At 46.2% G+C, this 19982-nt stretch overlaps 1 protein-coding gene across 2 annotated transcripts in view; it reads right to left on the bottom strand.

Moving 5' to 3' along the window:
• Smyd1 (SET and MYND domain containing 1) overlaps positions 1-19982 on the bottom strand; it is a 46147-nt gene that overhangs the window by 24344 nt on the left and 1821 nt on the right. For both annotated transcript variants that reach the window (XM_051154688.1, XM_051154687.1), the window contains exons 2-4: positions 4425-4601; positions 2463-2676; positions 671-801 (exon numbers count right to left, since the gene is read on the bottom strand). In XM_051154688.1, the coding sequence (XP_051010645.1) occupies positions 671-801; positions 2463-2676; positions 4425-4601 (522 nt within the window). The remainder of the gene's footprint in view (positions 1-670; positions 802-2462; positions 2677-4424; positions 4602-19982) is intronic.

Genomic DNA, 19982 nt, shown 5'->3' on the forward strand with positions numbered 1-19982 from the left:
AAGTCTAGGACTTAGTATGCTCAGCACTGGGTGCCTCAGTTCTTGCCTGGTCCTTTTTTTTTTTTTTTTTTTTTAAGATTTATTTATTTGTTATTATGTATACAGTGTTCTGTCTGCATGTACAGCTGCAGGACAGAAGAGGGTATCAGATCACATTATAGCTGGTTCTGAGCCAGCATGTGGTTACTGGGAATTGAACTCAGGACCTTTGGAAGAGCAGGTGGTGCCCTTAATCTCTGAGCCATCTCTCCAGTGTGCCTGGTCCCTTCTTAAATCCTGCCCACACACCTGTAAGTTGTCCTTTCATTAATTGTTTGAGTAAACTCCCTCAAATGTGTTGTCTAATTTCTTATGGAAGCTTAGCTACCATAAACTCCTACCAGTTACTTTGGCTCTAGGTAAATAATCCCAGAGTTCACGTTTCTAAGCAGCAGTTAATGATTATCTAATGCATCTGGGCAGAAATGAGCAGGATAGAGTTCTTCAACATCCACCTCAGTTCCTTCCTCTCCTCACAGGTAGTCTGGAGTGAGACTCTGAGTTGCTGAACATTGAGTATTCATGGTAGTTCAAGTCTAAAAGTTTGACTTTGAATTTGCTTGAAATCAATCAGATAACTGTGTCCGGTCTCCAGTCCCCATTGCGTAAGTCCAGATAAAGGGACACTCACTTGCCATTGTTGAATATGACAGTGCAGTTGGGCCAGCAGTCATGGTTCACCAGGCCAAGGTTAGGGAAGATGCCCACACCCACTGCCTGTAGGCCTCTCTGGTCACTGAGAGTGAACCCGTTGCAGTTGATCTATTCAGAGGACAAGAGAAAAGAGTCAGTCAACAAACACAGATCTGGTACAGAAGATCACCCAAGTTGTTGAAAACGTTTGAAAAATAGAGGCCTAAAAAAAAAAGAGCTGGGGGTGGTGGTGCACACCTTTAATCCCAGCACTTGGGAGACAGAGGTAGGCAGATTGCTGTGAGTTCAAGGCCACCCTGGCCTACAAATTGGGTCCAGGACAGTCAAGGCTACAGAGAGAGACCCTGTCTCAAAAAACAAAAACAAACAAACAAACAAAAAAACAAAAAACAAATAAAAATTTAAAAAAAGAAAGAAAAGAAGGAAGGAAGGAAGATAGATAGAGGCCTCAAGAACCTGGGAAAGGGACTGGTAGGCATAGGGAACAGAATGTTAACACAGATAGTCAGGAAACAATAGGGGTGTGGAGAGAGCAATCAGAATATATTATAAGCATGTGTAGTTCACAATTTTTAAAGAGCTCATTCTCATCCTGAAGATGCTTAGAGTCTACAAACCCTGTTCTGTTTTCTTCATGACTCCAATTGACCCACAGGATGAGTGCCAAGAGGGGAGCCCCACATTTATCAGAGTCCTCCCACTCTGAAACTTAAAGTAGTTTTAGCCTAGTCAGACCAAAGATGGGAATGTTGGCTCTTCAATTCCATATCTGAGTCTCGGGAGTCCTTTTAGTATCCATCTAGGCTTAACTGTCCAAGACCTGGTGTACGCGCGCGCGCGCGCGCACGCGTGTGTGTGTGTGTGTATGTGTGTGTGTGTGTGTGTGTGTGTGTGTGTGTGTGTGTGTGTGTGTGTGTGTGTCCAGAGCAAATACTCCGCACTAGGAGAGGTGGCACACACCAGTATCCCAGCACTCAGGAGGTGAATATAGTAGGTTTAGGAATTCAAGGCCAGCCTGGGCTATGTGGTAAGACGCCACCAAAAACAAACAAACAAATGAACAAATAAATAAAGCAAGAAAAAGGGCATTGTTTTACATTTCTGTCCCTTTCAAACTTCTGACCTTCTCTCCTGAATCTGGCCTGACTGTTCTGGAAGCTTCTTAGTTGGATAATACCCAGAGGCATCATGGCCTCTCTACAGTGAGAAATCATACTGGAAGAACCCAGGTTTATTTTAATGGGATCATTAAGGAGTCTGACTCTGGGTTCATAGTAGGTTTTCCTGCTATGCCTGGGAAGCAAGAGGGAAACTACATGTCTCCAGCTGCCTGGGCTAGAGGCTGTTGTCATAGAAACAGAAGTCCCCATGCAGGGCAGCTTCAGAGTTCCTTCCACCTAAGAAACTCTATGTTCCCTCTGGTGTCCCATTTTTGACCACGTCCCCTGGAAGGGGAGGCCTGGTGGCACTCAGAGGAAGGATAGCAGCCTACCCAGAAGAGACTTGATACCCTATGAGCATATACAGGGGGAGGAGGTCCCCCTCAGTCACAGACATAGGGGAGGGGAGTAGGAGGAAAGTGGGAGGGAGGGAGGAATGGGAGGATACAAGGGAGGGGCTAACAATTGAGATGTAATATTAATAAATTAATAAAATATTTTTTAAAAAAAAGAAACTCTATGTTCCCAAAGGGGAAGAAGGGAAACCAGGAGGAGACGGACATGGAGGACAAAGCAGCGGTGCCAGAGGGCATGGAAGGCCATACATACCACCCCAAAGATGTGTGAGATATACTGCATGCTGAACTGCTGGCTCTGTGGTGGCCAGTACTGCAAGAATGTATCCACGTCCACCCGTAGTTCCTTCTGCTCCTCCTCCCCAAAGTGCTCCACGTGGTTCTGCAAGTCATCCACCGACACCAGGCAGCCCTCCGTGAGCCCAGTGCCCTCTCTCTCCACCCGCCACATGATGCGGGCCGCCAGCCTGGGAGGAGAGGGGAGGACAGCATTAGGGGTCGCCTAGACACTTGCATTGTTTACTCATTCACTCCCGAATTCACTCATTCAGCAAGCACCAGTGCATGTTGCATACCAGGCATAGCATCAGGGACAGACATCTATCAAGATGCTTCCTGCACCGTGGAAATTTTCAGTGAACACGATCATTTTAAAGTAGTGCTGAGGGCTATGCAAGAAATAAAATAGAGGGGCATGACAGAGTGGCTGGGGAAGGGAAGCTAAGGTCATAGGGTGGTTTGAACCAGGACCTGGAATGGACACAGAAGCGGGCTCTAGGGGCTGAAGGAAGAGCAGACATACTATTCTGTGGCTCGGGGCAAACAGCAAGAAAGCCCAGGTGGCTGCAGCATAGAGGACAATGAGTAGAGACAGAGGTAGTTGGACCAAGTCCCAAGGCAGCAGGAGCTAAGTCACACAGGGTCTGGGACACAGAGACATGGAGCACTATGGAGCTTGGGCCTAAATCCTGAGGAAAACAGGCTAAAATGGGATAGGAGAGGACCCTAATGACCTTTGAGCCTGACACAGAGGGGCATACTTCACCCCAAGAGCTTCCTTGTTAACTTTTGGGTGGTATGTTCTCCAAAAACTGAATTCTGTGTCCCAGAGACTCCTGGTGTCACACTGTCGGCTGCTGACTGGGGACTGGTGGTCCAGGCACGCCTGCTCCTGCAGGGAGCAACTCCCCATCTTGCTCAGCACAGCGTTTCTTTCTGTTTGGGTCAGAATTATTCTTGGAAATATGTCCTGATTCTCCAGGTACCTGGGAATCGAAAGGTCTCCACACAGAGCCTACGGTGACATGGATAAGGTGTGGGAAATATCAGTAGTTTAAATCCTGGGAACATGGTCCCAAGGAGAAGAGAGAAACGTGAGGGACAGATCTTAAGTCAGTAAGAGAAGTGATGAACAGGAGCTGTGCAGAGCAAAGAAGTCAGGAAATCAATTCATTCTGGGTCTTGAAGAAACATGACCCAAGTAGATAGAGAGCAAGGAGCCTGGAGAAGCTGATGAGCTTTTCATCTGTGGATTCCTAAACATTCCCAGTAGATGCGGACTCTATTCTTGATGGTCACACCCTGCATGCCCTGCAAATGCTTTATAGTCTCGCTGTCCCCGCCCACTCTGCTCCCAGGTCAGTCTGGCTTCCTACAGGCCTGCCCACACTGCCAGCAGAGGGAGCTCGCAAGCCAGGCCCCAGGTTCCCAGCAATGGCCCAGATGTGGAAGTCTGCATCATCACACAGGAGCCTGGGCTGCAAGAAGGGGCACTGGAACGTGAGCTCAGTGCCTGGAAACCGCCTCTTACGAGAGACACACGCTGTTAAGCAGCAGCACGTCTTGTCAGAGCTTCACTTTTAGTCTTGTTCTCTAGAGAAATCAGAAACCCTAGTTTTTCCACAACGCATACTTTTTCAAATTTCAACTTTAGGCAGGTCAATTTTTTGAAATTAAATATTGAGGAGCTAAGCGGAGGCCTATGGACCTCTCTAGGAGCTACAGTTCTAGAAACCAGGGTCCCCCAAGGGCCTAAAGGAGTGAGTGGGATATAGTACAGGACCTGAGACATTTGCAATCGGCCTGGGGTACTGAGGCCTGGGGATGCTGTCAGCTCTGCGGTCCCAGCCTGGCATTCAAAACCACCACCACCACCACCACCACCACCACCACCCCCTGCCCCCGCCTCCGTCCTGGCGTGGGAAACCCTTCTGACCTGATGTTCTCATTGGGTACCTTCCCGTATCTCTTGATGGCGGAACACTCATTCTTGTGGTTCAGCCAAGCATCTTTCTGGCATGTGCGGTCGCAGTAATGGGCAAACTTGCACTGCCCACAGCGGTGGAGCTTCTCCTGCCTCTTGAAGCAGGTGTGGCACACAAAGTTAATGAGGCTGAAAGCGGAGAGAAGAAAACAAAATGAAGAGAGAAGAAGTGCTAGGGCTGCACAGATGGCTCAGCGCTTAAGCTCAGACATTGCTCTTGCAAAAGCCAAGTTTGGTCCCAGCATTTATGCTGGTGTCTCACTACTACCCGTAATGCCAGCTCCAGAGGATCAATGCCTCCGGCCTCAGAGGCCACCCGTTCTCACACGCACATACATACACACGGAATTTAAAAAAAAAATTTTTTTTAATCTTTTTTTTTTTTAAATAAGGGATGCTTTTGAGCATATTTTGCTGCAAATAACACATATCCACAAACTAGGTAAGTCATAAGGAAAACAGAGCCAGGGCTAGAGAGATGGCTCAGATGTTAAGAGCATTTGGCTGCTCTTCCAAAGGTCCTGAGTTTAATTCCCAGCAACTACACAGAGGCTCACAACCATCTATAAAGAGATCTGGTGCCCTCTTCTGGCATGCAAGTGTACATGTAGGCAAAATACTACACCTAAATAAATAAATCTTGAAAGAAAGAAAGAAAGAAAGAAAGAAAGAAAGAAAGAAAGAAAGAAAGAAAGAAAGAAAGAAAGGAGAGCCAGCCTGGCTAATGGCAGACCTGCAGTCCCAGCACCCAGAAGGCAGAGGTGGGGGGTGCAAAGTTTGAAGCCAGCCTTAACAATAAGAGGAAGAAAGAAGACAGTGTTACTCTGGGTCACAGTCAAAAGTGCTTGCTAACAAACTAATTCCATCTAGAAGAGACCTTTAGGATGAGACCTTCATTTTGAAGGTCTAACATTCAGGACGATAACGACCATATTCTGGCCCAGAACTGGAACATGGTCTTCCATCTGCCAGTAATATGCCCTTTTCATATGTCCTGCTATGGTCTGGGTACAGTCTAAGTATGTCCCTGTGGTGACAATATGTGCCTTGTAGTTCCCATTTAGAAGTATTAAGAGAGTGGAAATGATTAGACTATGTGTTTTGAGGTAGGTCTTTGGGAGGTAGGGTTAATCATGACCTCAAAGTGGAGCGACTCTCCCATGTACGCATTTGAACTGAGCTTGTAGGTTAGAGGTGGCCTGCTCAGCATGGCAAGGTCCTCGGTTCTATCCGAAGAAGAAGAAGAAGAAGAAGAAGAAGAAGAAGAAGAAGAAGAAGAAGAAGAAGAAGAAGAAGAAGAAGAAGAAGAGCAACAACAGCCCAAATAGAGCTTCAGAGATAGCTCAGTAAATAAAGGTGTTGACCATCAAACATAACAACATGAGTTCAATCTTCAGGGCTCACATGGTAGAAAGAAAGAACTCTGAAGGCTTTCCTCTGACCTACACATACACACACACATATTTTATTTTATATTTATTTATTTATTTTGGTTTTTCAAGACAGGGTTTCTCTGTGTAGTCCTAGCAGGCCTGGACTCACTCTGTAGACCAGGCTGGCCTCAAACTCATGGAGATCTGCCTGCCTCTGCCTCCAGAGTACTGGGGTTAAAGGCACACACCACCACGCCCAGCTCACATATATTTTTAAATGCCCCAAATAATCAAGTTTAAAAGAAGAAAGGTTTACAGAGAGAAAAGGTGTTAACTCGTGGCTGTAGAGGTGTTGTCTGTGTCAGCCGGTCCCTCATTTTCAGGCCTGTGCCAAGAGAGTAAAGCATGACAGCAGAGAAAACCACTCACCAGCCGGGAGGCAAACAGAAAGGAGCAGTGTGGCCAGGCCCTGGTCTCCCCTCCACAGCCACTTCCGGATGACCTCACTCCTCCCATCAAGCCCTACCACCTACAGGATCCACTACTCCCAGTAGTGCCACAGGCTGGGACCAAGCCTTGAACACATGGGCCTTAGGGGGGACATTAAAACTTAAACTGTAGAATCCTGCTGTGCCCCAAAAAGCTCATGTCTGTCTCACAAAGTATCCACCTCCATGATAGATTCTGACAAATATTTCAACATAGCCAGCATAAGCTGGGTGCGGCAGCGTATGCCTTTAATCCCAGCACTCGGAAGACAGAGGCAGGCGTATCTCTGTGATTTTTGAGGCCAGCCTGGTCTACAAAAGTCCAGGATGGCTAGAACCACACAGAGAAAACTCTGTCTCGAAAAACAAACACACAAGCAAACAAACAAAAAGATAGCCATCATATCACTGCCAGAAGGTCACTCAAGACACTCGGTTATCTAACTGGAAGTGTAGGCTCTCCAAATGGTCAAGATCACTTTGAAGTGTGTGGTCATCTTCCACACTGGTATCCTGAGGGTGGAGCCATCTGAAAGTCTGAGAGCCTGGCCTCAGGTGGGAAGAGGAACAAGTGCCCACCCCTGCCTCAGAAGCACAAGCACAGGCCAGCGAGGAAGAGGAATAAGCTGGGAAAGGATCTGAAGGGGGCAGGTTAGACGTAGGTGTAATCATGATGGCTGTCATCTGTCACTGCATAGCTATCTGCTCAGGCCACCCTAGGACTGCCCTGATAGCTTGCTTCCAAATTGATATTTTAGAACATTTTAGTAGAGTTTCCTCATATTTTTCCTCATGTATGAATATTCATATCTCATACATTAAACTTTGTGCCTACATTTTATACTAAACAAAAATATGAAACACAACTCTCTTGGGTGTCTGTGTCTCAGATGTTAAATACTTGGGGCAGTAGGTTTAACTCAATAATAATACACATGCTTTAATTTTTGTCAGTAATATTTATGGGTTAGTGAAATGGCTAAGCTGAGGAAGAGGCCTGCTACTAAGACTGATGAATCTGAATTCAATCCCTTGGCCCACATGGTAGAAGAAGAGCACCCATTTTGGCTGACTATCCCTTGACCTCCATACCTCTGGCATGTGAGAACTTGTCAAAAGCAAAACAAAACAAAACCCAGAATGCTCTCCCTGGAAGCCAGAAACATTACTGCCCCATTTCCTCACTGTTACAATGGCTACTCACTTCTTATCTACTTAAAATACTAGAGTGTATAGTGTCACAGAGTTGGCATTATGCCCTGTGACCAGAGCCAGCAGGAGCATTTCACAAGTTCAGAAATGACTCTTAAGTTGACTCATGTAGCTGAAGCCATATTGTATGCATTAGGGATGACCATATTCATGAGGGTCTATCAAACTAATTTCCAGGAGAAAAATCACATTTTTCAAGGCTCAGTAATATTTAAAGGAAATCATTTGAAGTTCAGTCAACTGTGATTATTGGGACATATGCTACCACTGGTTGGGGAAAAAGATATACTACTGTAGGCATTATTAAGAATCCCTGGTGAGCCAGGCATGGTGGCGCACACCTTTAATCCCAGCGTTTGAGAGGCAGAAGCAGACAACTGCTGTGAGTTCAAGGCCAGCCTGGTCTACAAAGTGAGTCCAGGATAGCCAAGACTACACAGAGAAACCCTGTCTCGAAGAAAAGAAACAACAACAACAACAACAAAAAGAATCACTGGCATGTGGTGACTTTTTAAAAGGTTGACTTTTAATGAGTTTTATTATTTTGTTCTTTGTAGTTCTGATTTTCTTTGTAAGAAATTATGTGCTTGTGTGTGCCTCTGTGGGAGTATGTGCACTAGGACTCAGGTGCCATGGCATCAAGTCAGTCGGAGTCGGGTTTGCAGGCATTTGTGAACCACCTGATGTGGGTGCTAGAAACTGGACTTGGGTCCTCAGCAAAAGGGATACATACTCGTAACTGCTGAGCCACCTTGAATCTTGTTTTTTGACAGGGTCCCATACTGCCCAGGCTAGCCTCCAAATCTCCACAGAGATGACCTTGCCCAGGCTACCTTCCCAGTCTCTACAGAGATGGCCTTGAATTTCTGAGCCTCCTGATTCAACTACTAAAAGCATTTTACTTCTGTGCATTTTCACCAAACTTCACAATTTTCAAAGTGTTGTTTCTATATCTTCCTAATTCTTTGTATTTTTATTTTATGTGTATGGATGTTTTGCCTGTATGTGTGTCTGTGCACCACGTGAGTGTGTGATGCTCACAAGGGTCAGAAAAGGGCATCAGACCCACTGGGACTGGAGTTGCAGACTGTTGTGAGCCACCATGTAGATGCTAGGAATTGAACCCAGGACCTCTAGAAGAGCAGTAGCCACTTAGCCACTTAGCCACTGAGCCACTGAGCCATCTCCCCAGCCCTACTATTCTCTTTCTAATCTGCTCTTTAGAGTGTCAGTGATCACTGTCCTCAAAGGGACCTTGGTCTCCTGACCAGAACACAGGGAAGACACCTCTTTGCCAGAAGCCTGGAATACTCTCTGCCCTGGAGAAAAGTCTCCAGTCACCCTCACTCTGCAGCCCTGTCCTGGGATCTGTCATTTGTCACAGTCAAGAGGACCAGAACGGCAGCTGTGTGCAGCTCCTTGTATGGGAATAACCATCCATAACAGATAAATGCAGAGATAAGATATCTGCACTGTGAAACTGAAGAAGAGCCCTGAAAAGTGCTGTGGAGCCCACAGGGCTAAGTCGATGCTTGTGTTTCTCTAACCTGCTTAAGAACTCGGCCTGGGGCCTGGGGACACAGCTCAGTTGGGAGACTGCGTGTCTAACATGCAGAAAGATCAGTCTGGGGGAGCCCACCACCGCCAGCATCACATCGGGAAAGCATAGCTACAGGCAAGCGTGGTGACTGGAGCAGCCGCTGTGAGCTCTCACAACCTGCCCCCAGAGACAAAGTTCCCAGCAAGGTCATGCCTCTAAGCCTACCCAAACTCCCCATCACTGGCTGGGGACCAAGGATTTAAGTGTGCGATAATATGGGGGGGAGCCATCTCATTCAAATCGTCACAGTGGGTCTTAAAGATAAACAACACATAAACTTCGCCTTTCTGTAGACCCCAGGCTGAGCTGGCACAGTAAACACGTGTGAAGAAGCAGGGAAATTGCAGGAAGAATCAAGAAAAGCAGAGCTCACTGCCACCAAGGTGAGGGAGGCAAGGCCTCCCAAACCAATCCACCAGTAAGGAGGCATTGTTCTAACCCTCTAAAGTGGACTGAGTTTGTACTCAGAGAAAGTCAAGGTTTTCTGAGAAGAGGCGCCAAGGAAAGTCAAAGGCTTGAGGGCAGGTGGCATGCAGACACATGTTGGGATGTGAGCTCCTAGGATGCCCCAGTCTGGGAAATTTTGTGGGGGAGATAGCCAAACTGCAGGGGCAGGGGAGGCCACTCTCAGTGGTGCACCTTTATCCTATAGGCAAAGGTAGAGTCCCTGCAGGCATTTGCAGAAGGGAACAGTGTGATCAGAGTAGGTGAGCTCACTGTGCTGCCTGATGCAGCTTTTCGGTGGGCCATGTCGATCCTTGAGGCATTTCTGGGCCCAGGCTTGTATTGACAGTTATATGCATTGGCACAAATTAGGCAGTACTGCTTCCTTGGTCATAGGCAGTACTGCTTCCTTGGTCAAGCTTAGGAACAGTCTATTTCTCTGGCTTTGTTAGTCTTGTCCTGTTTGCTTGTTGAGATAATCTCTCTGTGAAGGCCAGGTTTGTCTCAAATGTGTGATTCTCCTGCCTTAACATCCCAAATACTGGAATTATAGGCAGGTGTTACCATGCCCAGCAGTGTGTGTGTGTGTGTGTGTGTGTGTATACATGCATGTGTGTATGTATGTATATATGTATGTATGCATTTGTGTATGTATATATGTATATGTATGTGTGTGTGTATGTGTGTGTGTGTGTGCATGTCGCATGCAGAGACAGAGTTCAACATCCACTGTCCTGCTTTATTATTCTCCACCTTACTCTCTGACACAGAGTCTCTCACTGAATCTGAAACTTGCCGGCTAGATAGCCAGCAAGTACTTGGGATGCTCCTGTCTCCACTCCTTACAAAAGACAGAGTATCATCCTATCCTTTTACATGGGTGCTGGGGATTCGAACTCAAGTCCTCATGCATATGCATATGCAGCAAGCATTTAACCCACTGAGTCACCTCCCCAGGCCTGACTATTTTTAACATCACTTTTTATTAAAACACTAACTTCCATAAGCCAGAAAAGCAACACTAAGCAGACAAGTGGCAGTCCAGAAAAAGTCACTAATTCATAGGAGTTCCCACACAGCTAGTTAAGACCATGTCGTCAGCAGCAGGGAGACACAGCCCTGACAGCTTCCAGGAGCCTGAGGGAGTCTCCTCCCTGCCTTAGGGTTCTCCACAGAGCAGTAGAAGCTCTCACTGTCTGGATATCCTGAAAAAGGGGGAGGCTGCTGGTGGAAGTCATAGCAATTACCAGCGGGCCCTGGCAAGGGGCTGGAGCCGGACAAGAGCAACTGAAGCTCCACCCACACCTCGGCCCACCTGGAAGGGCATGCTTCAGCAGATGCTGGGACCCCACCCAGATGCTGGAACCTGTGTTGCAGTACAGCTCAGGAAAAGAAAAGCCGAGGCACAAGAGAAGCAAGCCTCACAACAGAACCTGGGAGAAGAAAATAAAATGCAGAGAACAGGAGACGAAAACCAAAGAGGCCAAAAGAATCAGCGAAAATTCAGACCAAAGGTAGCACCTCCATCACAAAGAGAAAAGAAAATGTCGGAGAAAGCACCAGCAACCGCAAAGAAGGGCCTGTCAGTCCGGAAGGAGACCTTCCGTTGTCACACTCTCCTTGAAAAGCCGTGCCTGCCAAATGGATGGAACTAGAAAAGATCATCCTGAGTCAGGGAACACAGACCCAGAAAGACACGCATGGTATGTACTCACTTATAGGTGGGTATTAGCCCAACATAGACGTCCTCTGAAAGACTTCACCTTCCTGGGGATTGGGACAAATACTGGGACTCGGAGCCTGACTCTGGGCAGAGCACTGGGAGTTCCATGGAAGAGCAGGGACTGGGAGGAGGGCGCGGGGGCGGGGAGGGTTGTGAGGAATAGAAGGAGCCGGAGGGGTCAGGAGCTCCACAAAGAGACCATCACGGCCAGTGGATCTGGACCCGGGGGCCCTGCACAAACTGATGCACCAACCAAGGACAACGCACGCAGAGAACTTAGCCCTCCTGTTCAGATGTAGCCGATGGACAGCTCATTCTCCACGCTGGGGAGGGGGGAACTGCCGCGGGACCTCTGACACGCACTCTAGTGCCCACGATTTGATCACTGCCCCTTGGCAGAACAGCCTTGTGGGTACACAGAGGAAGGAGATGCAGGCTATCCTGATAGGACCTGATAGGCTGTGGTCAGACAGTGGGAGAGAAGGAAACTCCTGTCAGAGGTCTAATAGGGCAGAAGAGGAAGGGAGGGTGGGGGTGGGAAGATAGGTGCGAGGGGATATGAGGGGATAGCAAGCGGGATGCAATGTGAGTAAATTATAATAAATTTAAAAAATAAAATTAAACGTTTTCTAAAAGAGGAAAAAAAGCCATGCCTGTGAAACATTGTTCTGAAACGCACCAAGAAAGGTTTAAATGGGTCTGGAGAGATGGCTCTGTGGTTCAGCACACTTGCTGCTCTTCCAGAGGATCAGAGTTCAGTTCCCAGCACTCATGTCATTGGGTGGCTGGCAGCCACATGCAACCACAACTCCGAGTGTCCAACACCATTTTTGGCCTCTGTGAGTGTCCACACATACATAAACAAAGACAAAATAAATCTTTTGTTTTTAACATTCTTCTGAGAACCAGAAAGCAGTGTTAGAGAAAATTTTTTCTGAAACATACCAACATATGGCAAACCTGAAGTTCTCTCTCCCAAAATATGCCTTAAAATAGTTGTTCTTTTAAAAAAAATCCTTTCAAATGTGTCAGGATATAGATGAAGCCAAAGTCTTCTCTCCTAAGACATGCCAAAGGCAGTGGTCCCCAGGCCCTTCTGCCTACAGGCTCTCGGGTGGTAGCTGACTTGGAAGGGTACTTGCCAGACGCTTCCCTCAAATCAAATGTGCAGAAGGCTGTCCCCTCAACAAACACACCAGGGGAGAGCTGGGCTGAGAAAGCCACTTCCAAACCAGGTCAGGGGACAGATGAGACTAAAGCTTTCTTTCTAAAAACACATGAAATATGTTTTATAGAAACATCAAGAAGCAGACAAACCCATATACGTCCTCATAAAACACATGAAGGAACTATTGGGCCCAAAGTCTCCACCCATGAAACAATCCAGGAAGCACCTAACCTGAGGCACAGCTCACCTCGAACCTACAGGAGACACCTGAGCCTGAGCATAGTCACATGACATATACTAAGACACTTGTGCTCCTGAGGACCTCTCTATTGAGACATTTATTGTATGTAGGAATAGGATGTGCCTAAAGATTGCCTTCCAGAACAAAGGAACAGGCCCCAACAAGATCAGGACCCTAAACCACACCAGGAAGATGATAAGGAGGTTGACACTCCCCCCAACCAAGAAATGACAGGAAATGGAGCTGTAGAGACAGCTCAGCAGTTAAGAGCTCTTGCTACAAAGGACACAGGTTTGGTTTCTAGCACCTACATAGTGGCTCACAACTGTGTTGACTACAGTTACAGGGGATATGGTGCCCTCTTCTGGTCTCGGTGGGCACCAGGCATGCACACGATGCCCAATCATATACATAAAGGCCAAACACTCATACACATAAGATAAAAATAAAATCTCAAAAAAAGAAGTTACAAAAATAGCCAAAACAGGAAAACCAGAAATGCCAGCAAGTCTACATAGTCCTCAAGAAGTTTGTTCAGAAAACAATGTCGGGCTGGAGAGATAGCTCAGAGGTTAAGGACACTGGCTGCTCTTCCAAAGGTCCTGAGTTCAACTCCCAGCAACCACATGTTGGATCACAACCATCTATAATGAGATCTGGTGCCCTCTTCTGGTTGTCAGGCACACATGCAGGCAGGATGTTGTATACATAATAAATAAAAAAAATTTTAAAACCCAGAGAACAATGTCTATGGTTATGCTTTGACAATGCATGCTGGGTACGGTGTGCACACCTTTGAACCTCCTGCCTGGGAGGTACTAGCCAGGCAGAGAGTGAGTTCCAGGCCAGTCAGGCCTATATCGTGAGACGCTGTCTCCAAAAACACAACACAAATAGGAAAAAACAGTGCTCAACCGTAAAGTTATGATCTGGTAGCATTCACAACTTAATGCTTTCTATGCAATATTTTCTCAAGACAACATAGAAATATCTATAATTTTATCAATATTTTAATTTGGTCTTTTCCCCCCATTTCTAGGCCATATCTCAAAGAGAAAACTAACTTTTTTTTACTCTCTAACTCATGGGGTGTGTGCTGCTATGTATATTAGTACTCACATGCTGCACTGCTCCAAGCTTGGTGTGTATGTGTGTGTGTGCACATGAGTGTGCACTCTGCTCCAGTGCATGTATATGTACATGGGATATGGTGAAATAAAGGACAAATAAGAAAAGGGGATAGAGCAGGCTCAGCCGGTAAAGGAATTTGCAACCAAACTGGATGGTCTGCGTTCAATCTCTGGAACCCAAATGGTAAAGGAGAAAACCAACTCCAGAAAGTTGTCATCTGACCTCTATATCCACGTAGTGTAGCAACACACACACACACACACACACACACACACACACACACACAAATAAATAAATTTAATTTGAAAGATTAAAATAGGAAAAAACTGAGTTTGGACCATCAGCATCCCATAGAAGCTGGGTGTGGCAGGGCACGGCTATAGCCTCAGCACCGAGGAGGTAGGGCAGGCTGGGAGGTGGACTGTGGCCAGGCAGCCTAGCTGAAACGCTGACCGCCAGGTTCAGTGAGACACAGGCTGAGAAGGCGTGTGAGGTGGCTCAGTGGATAAAGGCACTGCCAAACAGACCTGGCAACCTGAGTTCTATCTTCAGAATCCAGAGTGGTAGGAAGGAACAGATTCCCCAAAAGTTATTCCTCTGGGAGTGTCTTCCATGTGTGCTTGACAGTATGGATGCTCCCACAGTCACACACAGGTACATATACATACACAAATTAAAAAAACTTAAATTTTACTGCCAATTCTCAATGCTTTCCTACCACAGCTCTCACGGGATGAGGTGTGCACACCCATACTCACACCTACATACATCCTGTTCTTCACACCCATACTCACACCTACATACATCCTGTTCTTCAGCTGACACATGCAGAGTTCAAGCCACACCCTCAGAAAAGTGACCTCATTCAGCCAGAAATTAGTCATTTTATTCTGGGTTTAAAAGCCAGTTGCTGCTGGCCTGTAACCCCAAGCACTGGGGAGGCAAAGGCAGCCGGAGCTGGAGTTCCAGGACAGTCTCGGCTATGCAGTAAAACCCAGACTCAAAACGATAAAAAATAGGGGCAAACATGGTGGCACACACCTACAATCGCAGCATTCGGAGGTAGAGGCAGGAAGATCAGTGGCTCAAGGTTGCTTTCCACACAGAGTTCTGAAAGGACCAGACAAACTCCATTTTGAAAAAGAAACTCTATTTTGTGTTAAACCTAGGCAAGGGCTGAACCCAGATTCCATGAAAACCACAAACTAGTCTAAACAGAAAACTGTTCCCTAGCAACACAATCAGCTCACCTTAGGAAAGTTCAAATATGCTCTCTGCTGGTCAAGCTGACCAGCAGGTGGCCAAGCCAACGTTCCTAATGCTCCCATGACTGCTTCAACCAAACTTTTCTATAGGTCAACCTGCCCCTACACTTACTACCCAACCATGAAACACCAAGGCTTGTAACTCCCTACTTGCAGCTTTTCTGCCCAAAAGTTGTCCAATCATATACTGTAAAACCCATTTCTTTGTCTAAAACCTATAAAAACCCCTCTCACTTGAAATGAGGCCACTTCCCTGCATCTGCTACATCAGTATATAGGAGGTGTGGACTGGGTTCAAACCTGCAATCAAGACTTCCTTGCCATTGCATTTGGACTTGGCTCTTGGGTGGTCTGGTCCAGGAGTCTCTCAAAATTTGGCCATAATAGTTCAAGGCCAGCCTGAGCTCTGTAAGACGTGTTTCCAAAAGCCAGTGATAAAATAAAATATCAATTCTTTTCAAATTTCTGAGCTTGATTACTATTTAGTAAAAAATTAGCAATATAACTCACAACAGTTTGTGTGGCGTGTCAACATATCTTGACTCTATGGCCAAGAATGGCCAAATCAAAGGCATAATTCTAAATCTACTACAGCTATTCTCAACAAGTTTAAACATTAAGGAAAGAAGCCTGAATAATTTAGCAAACATTTATTTCATTTTCTGAACTAATTGTTCAAGAATTTCTCTAACCCTGTTATTAAATTATTTCCATTTATAATATCCCTTGTCCTCCACTACCCACTCACCAGCTGTTATCAGATTAAAAGTCCCATGATCTGCACTTGGCAGGGATAATCCTGTCTCTCCCACAGGCTCACACAGAACACACTGACTAAAAGCCCAGATGTCCCCAGTGTCCCCAGTGGGCCTAAGAAGGCTCATAACTGGTTTAATTTTCAAAAACATCCTGACTGACACCAATTTCTTTGAAAGTATTCAACTTTTCCCCCATGTTCCCCTTTTCCATTTTACCTTCACACAGAAATATGTACAACCCCTGTGTAATTTTAATTCTAAACCAAAGCCGTTTGGGAAATCGTCAAGTTTTCTTTAAAGAATTTAGGCTGAGGGCTGGGGACTAGGTCAATGGTACAGCGTTTGCCTAGCACAGGCAGAGACACTGGTTCACCCTGTAGCATAGGGGGACAGAAATTTAAAAGAAAAACCCAGTAACTGTTCTTGCACCTTAATGTATTTTTGTGATGTATTGGGTTAATATAGAAATTTTACATAGCAGGATATGGTTGTGGTGGGCTAGAAAAGGTCTCTGAAAATGTCCAGGTCCTAACGCCCAGAACCTGGAAATGTGTCAAGTGGGACTTCGCAAATGTAGTTAAAATGAAGAACTTTCAGGCTGGAGAACAAGCTCATCAGTTCAGAGAGTTTGCTTCTCTTGCAGGCACACACACACACACACACACACACACACACACACACACACACACACACACACACACACCCCTGCCATTACAGAACTGTGGAGCTCGGAGGACATCCTCAGGCGCACGAGCTTCTCCTAAGAACTCTTGCCTCTGCCTCCCATGCTGATATAGAGGAGCTAGGGTCACAGACATACCACCACATCTGGTTTCAGAGGTCTGAACGCAGTCCTCAGGCTTGCACTGCTCGTGCTTGACCCACTAAGCTGCCCTGCCACTGACCACCATACTCCTGTGTCTTAGCCTGGCCTACAGACCCAAAAGACGTCTTGAATTTAGAGTTAGTTTAGCATATAGGTTCTCCACAGATCCTAAGCTAGGGAAATATCTATAAGTTGGAAGATCAGAGTCTGTGTGGATGTGCATATGTGATTTTTATTTCCAAGGAGAAAGTCAGTAGCTTTCATTAATGATGGTGGCAGTGATTGTGATGGTGGTGGTAGAGATTGTGTTGATGGTGGTGGCAGTGATTGTGATGGTGGTGGTGGTAGAGATTGTGTTGATGGTGGTGGCAGTGATTGTGATGGTGGTGGTGGTAGAGATTGTGTTGATGGTGGTGGCAGTGATTGTGATGGTGATGGTGGTAGAGATTGTGTTGGTGGTGCCAGTGATTGTGATGGTGGTGGTAGAGATTGTGTTGATGGTGGTGGCAGTGATTGTGATGGTGGTGGTGGTAGAGATTGTGTTGATGGTGGCAGTGATTGTGATGGTGGTGGTAGAGATTGTGTTGATGGTGGCAGTGATTGTGATGGTGGTGGTAGAGATTGTGTTGGTGGTGGCAGTGATTGTGATGGTGGTGGTGATGGTGATTGTAGTGATGGTGAAGGTAGTGATGGTGACTGTGATGGTGGTAACAACGATGATCATAGTAATGATGGTGATAGAAAAAGAGACACTCTTCTTTCCAAAGCCCAAGTCACTATTTTTTTTCTTTTTTTCTTTTTTTTTTTTTTTTTTTTTTTTTTTTTTTTAAGATTTATTTATTAGCCAGGTGTGGTGGCACACACCTTTAATCCCAGCACTCGGGAGGGAGAGGCAGATGGATCGCTGTGCATTCAATGCCAGCCTGGTCTACAAAGTGAGTCTAGGATAGCCAAGGCTACACAGAGAAACCCTGTCTCGAAAAACAACCAACAACAAAACATGTATCTATTACTACCTATACAGTTCTCTGCCTGCATGAACACCTGCAGGCCAAAAGAGGGCATCAGTTCATATTATAGATGGTCGTGAGCCACCATGTGGTTGCTGGGAATTGAACTCAGGACCTCTGGAGGATCAGTCAGTGACCTTAACCTCTGAGCCATCTCCCCAGCCCCCAAGTCACTATTAAGAATAAACCCATTCATTTTCTCATTCTACTTGTCACAGAATTAAGTTAATTTGCTGAACATGAAAAATTAATTAAGGTGGTGGCAATAGGAACTAAATCAAAATAAAGAACCATGAGGCTGGAAAGGTGGATTAGCCAGTGAGTGCTCGCACAGGAGAGTGAGGACCTGCGTGCGCATGCCCAGCACCCACAGAACAAATCCCAGCCTGGGGAGGCAGAGGCAGGACGATCACTGGGGGTTCCTAGAAAGCAGTCTAGCTGAGTAGGTGAGCACAGTGTTCGGTGAGACATCCTGTCTCAAAAATAGCATATAGAGGGCTGGAGAGATGCTCAGCAGTTAAGAGCACTGCCTGCTTTTCCAGAGAAGACCCAGGTTCAATTCCCAACACCCACACAGCAGCTCACAACTGTCTGTAACTTCAGGATCTGACATCCTCACACAGACACACATGCAGGCAAAACACCAATGCACGATAAAAAGATAGTAATAGGTAGCATAGAGAGTAATTGAGGAAGACTCTCAGCAAAAAGCCCTGGCCTCCAACTCACACATGTATGCACACTCCACACATGCATATACATAGGCAGGGGGAAAAAAACTACCCAAGAAAGAAGCTTAAAGATTAGATATCACAAAAAAAATTAAATATCACTGTTGAAAGGAACACAGTAAAGGCTGGGGAGATGGTATTGCAGGCCAAGTGCTTGCCGAAAAAGCATGGGGACTTGAGTTCGAAACCCATGTCCCATATGAAGTTAGACACGTGAACCACACATCTGTAATCCCTGCTCTGCTAGGAGATGAAGACAGGAAAATCCTCAGAAGCCTCCTAGGCCACACAACCTGCCAACAAAAGACCCTGTCCTGCTTTGCCATTGTCGCAGGTGCCTTTAATCCCAGAACTCCTTTGGATCTCTTGAGTTCAAAACCAGCCTGGATTACAAGGAAAGTTCCAAGACAGTGAAAGCTACACAAAGAAACCCTGTCTTGAAAAAAATAAAAATACTCTGCCTCAAATGAGGAGGAAGGTGAGGATCCAAATCTGAGGTTGCCTGCTGACCTCCACACTCTGGTGACAGTGTGGCATGTTCGCACTCATACATGACATGCACACAGACTCAAAGGTAAACACGGAAGATGTTCAAATTATTAAATGGAAAAAAGTCTTCTAGTAAAAGCTGTACTGTGTAGTAAAATGAATAACATGGCCAGAAGGAAGTACCTGACTTAAGAATAAAAGTTCTCTACCGAGCACCAGGCACTGTGGCACCCACCTTTAATCCAGAGTTAAGTGAGGAGAGGCAGAGTTGATGGATCTCTGTGAGTTCCAGGCCAGCTGGGGCTACATAGTGTGACCTGTCTTAGAAAAAAAAAAAAGAAGAGAACATTTTACTGGAAAAACCCACTCAACTCCAGAGTCTGGAGACAGAATCTGCCTAGATTTGCCCTGGGGACTTTGAGGTAGTGGCAGAATCAAGAACAGCATTTAACTCTAAATATGGCTCCATGCCTATATACTCACACACACGCACATGTGAACAGAGAGAGAGAGAGAGAGAGAAGAGAGGGTGAGAGAGGAGAGAGAGAGAGAAGGAGGGAGGGAGAGAGGGAGGGAGGGAGAGGGGGAGGGAGAGAGAGGGGAGAGAAGGAGAGAGAGAGAAAGAGAGAGAGAGAAAGAGAAGGAGGAAGGAAGAGAGAGAGAGAGAGAGAGTCCTCTGAAATGCTATTAGTGTCACTTGGGCTCCTGATTACTCCTTGGATGGTAATGAACCGCATGCCCTGGTTCATTGCCTTTTCCCTGAAGGTGTAGTCCTGAGGAAGGGGGATTTAAGTGCTAGCCAAGCTATCTCTGAAAAGCAGCCCCCATCCCCATGACAGCTGACTCTTCAACTACTCACCCTGCCCGGCTTATCAGAGGCTGTCTTAATTCAAGCCACACAAATGCCAGACGGGTCACTCCAACTGTGGCTCAGGAGATGCTGTCACTCCAATGTAATCACTATGGTGGAGGGTTTGTTTTAAATAAAGGCTAAGTGCTATTCTAAACCTTAGTAGTTCCATGTAGACAAGGTAATAGGGACACGAGAATG

The sequence above is a fragment of the Acomys russatus genome, chromosome 13 (genome assembly GCF_903995435.1).
Source record: "Acomys russatus chromosome 13, mAcoRus1.1, whole genome shotgun sequence".
NCBI classification, from domain to species: domain Eukaryota; kingdom Metazoa; phylum Chordata; class Mammalia; order Rodentia; family Muridae; genus Acomys; species Acomys russatus.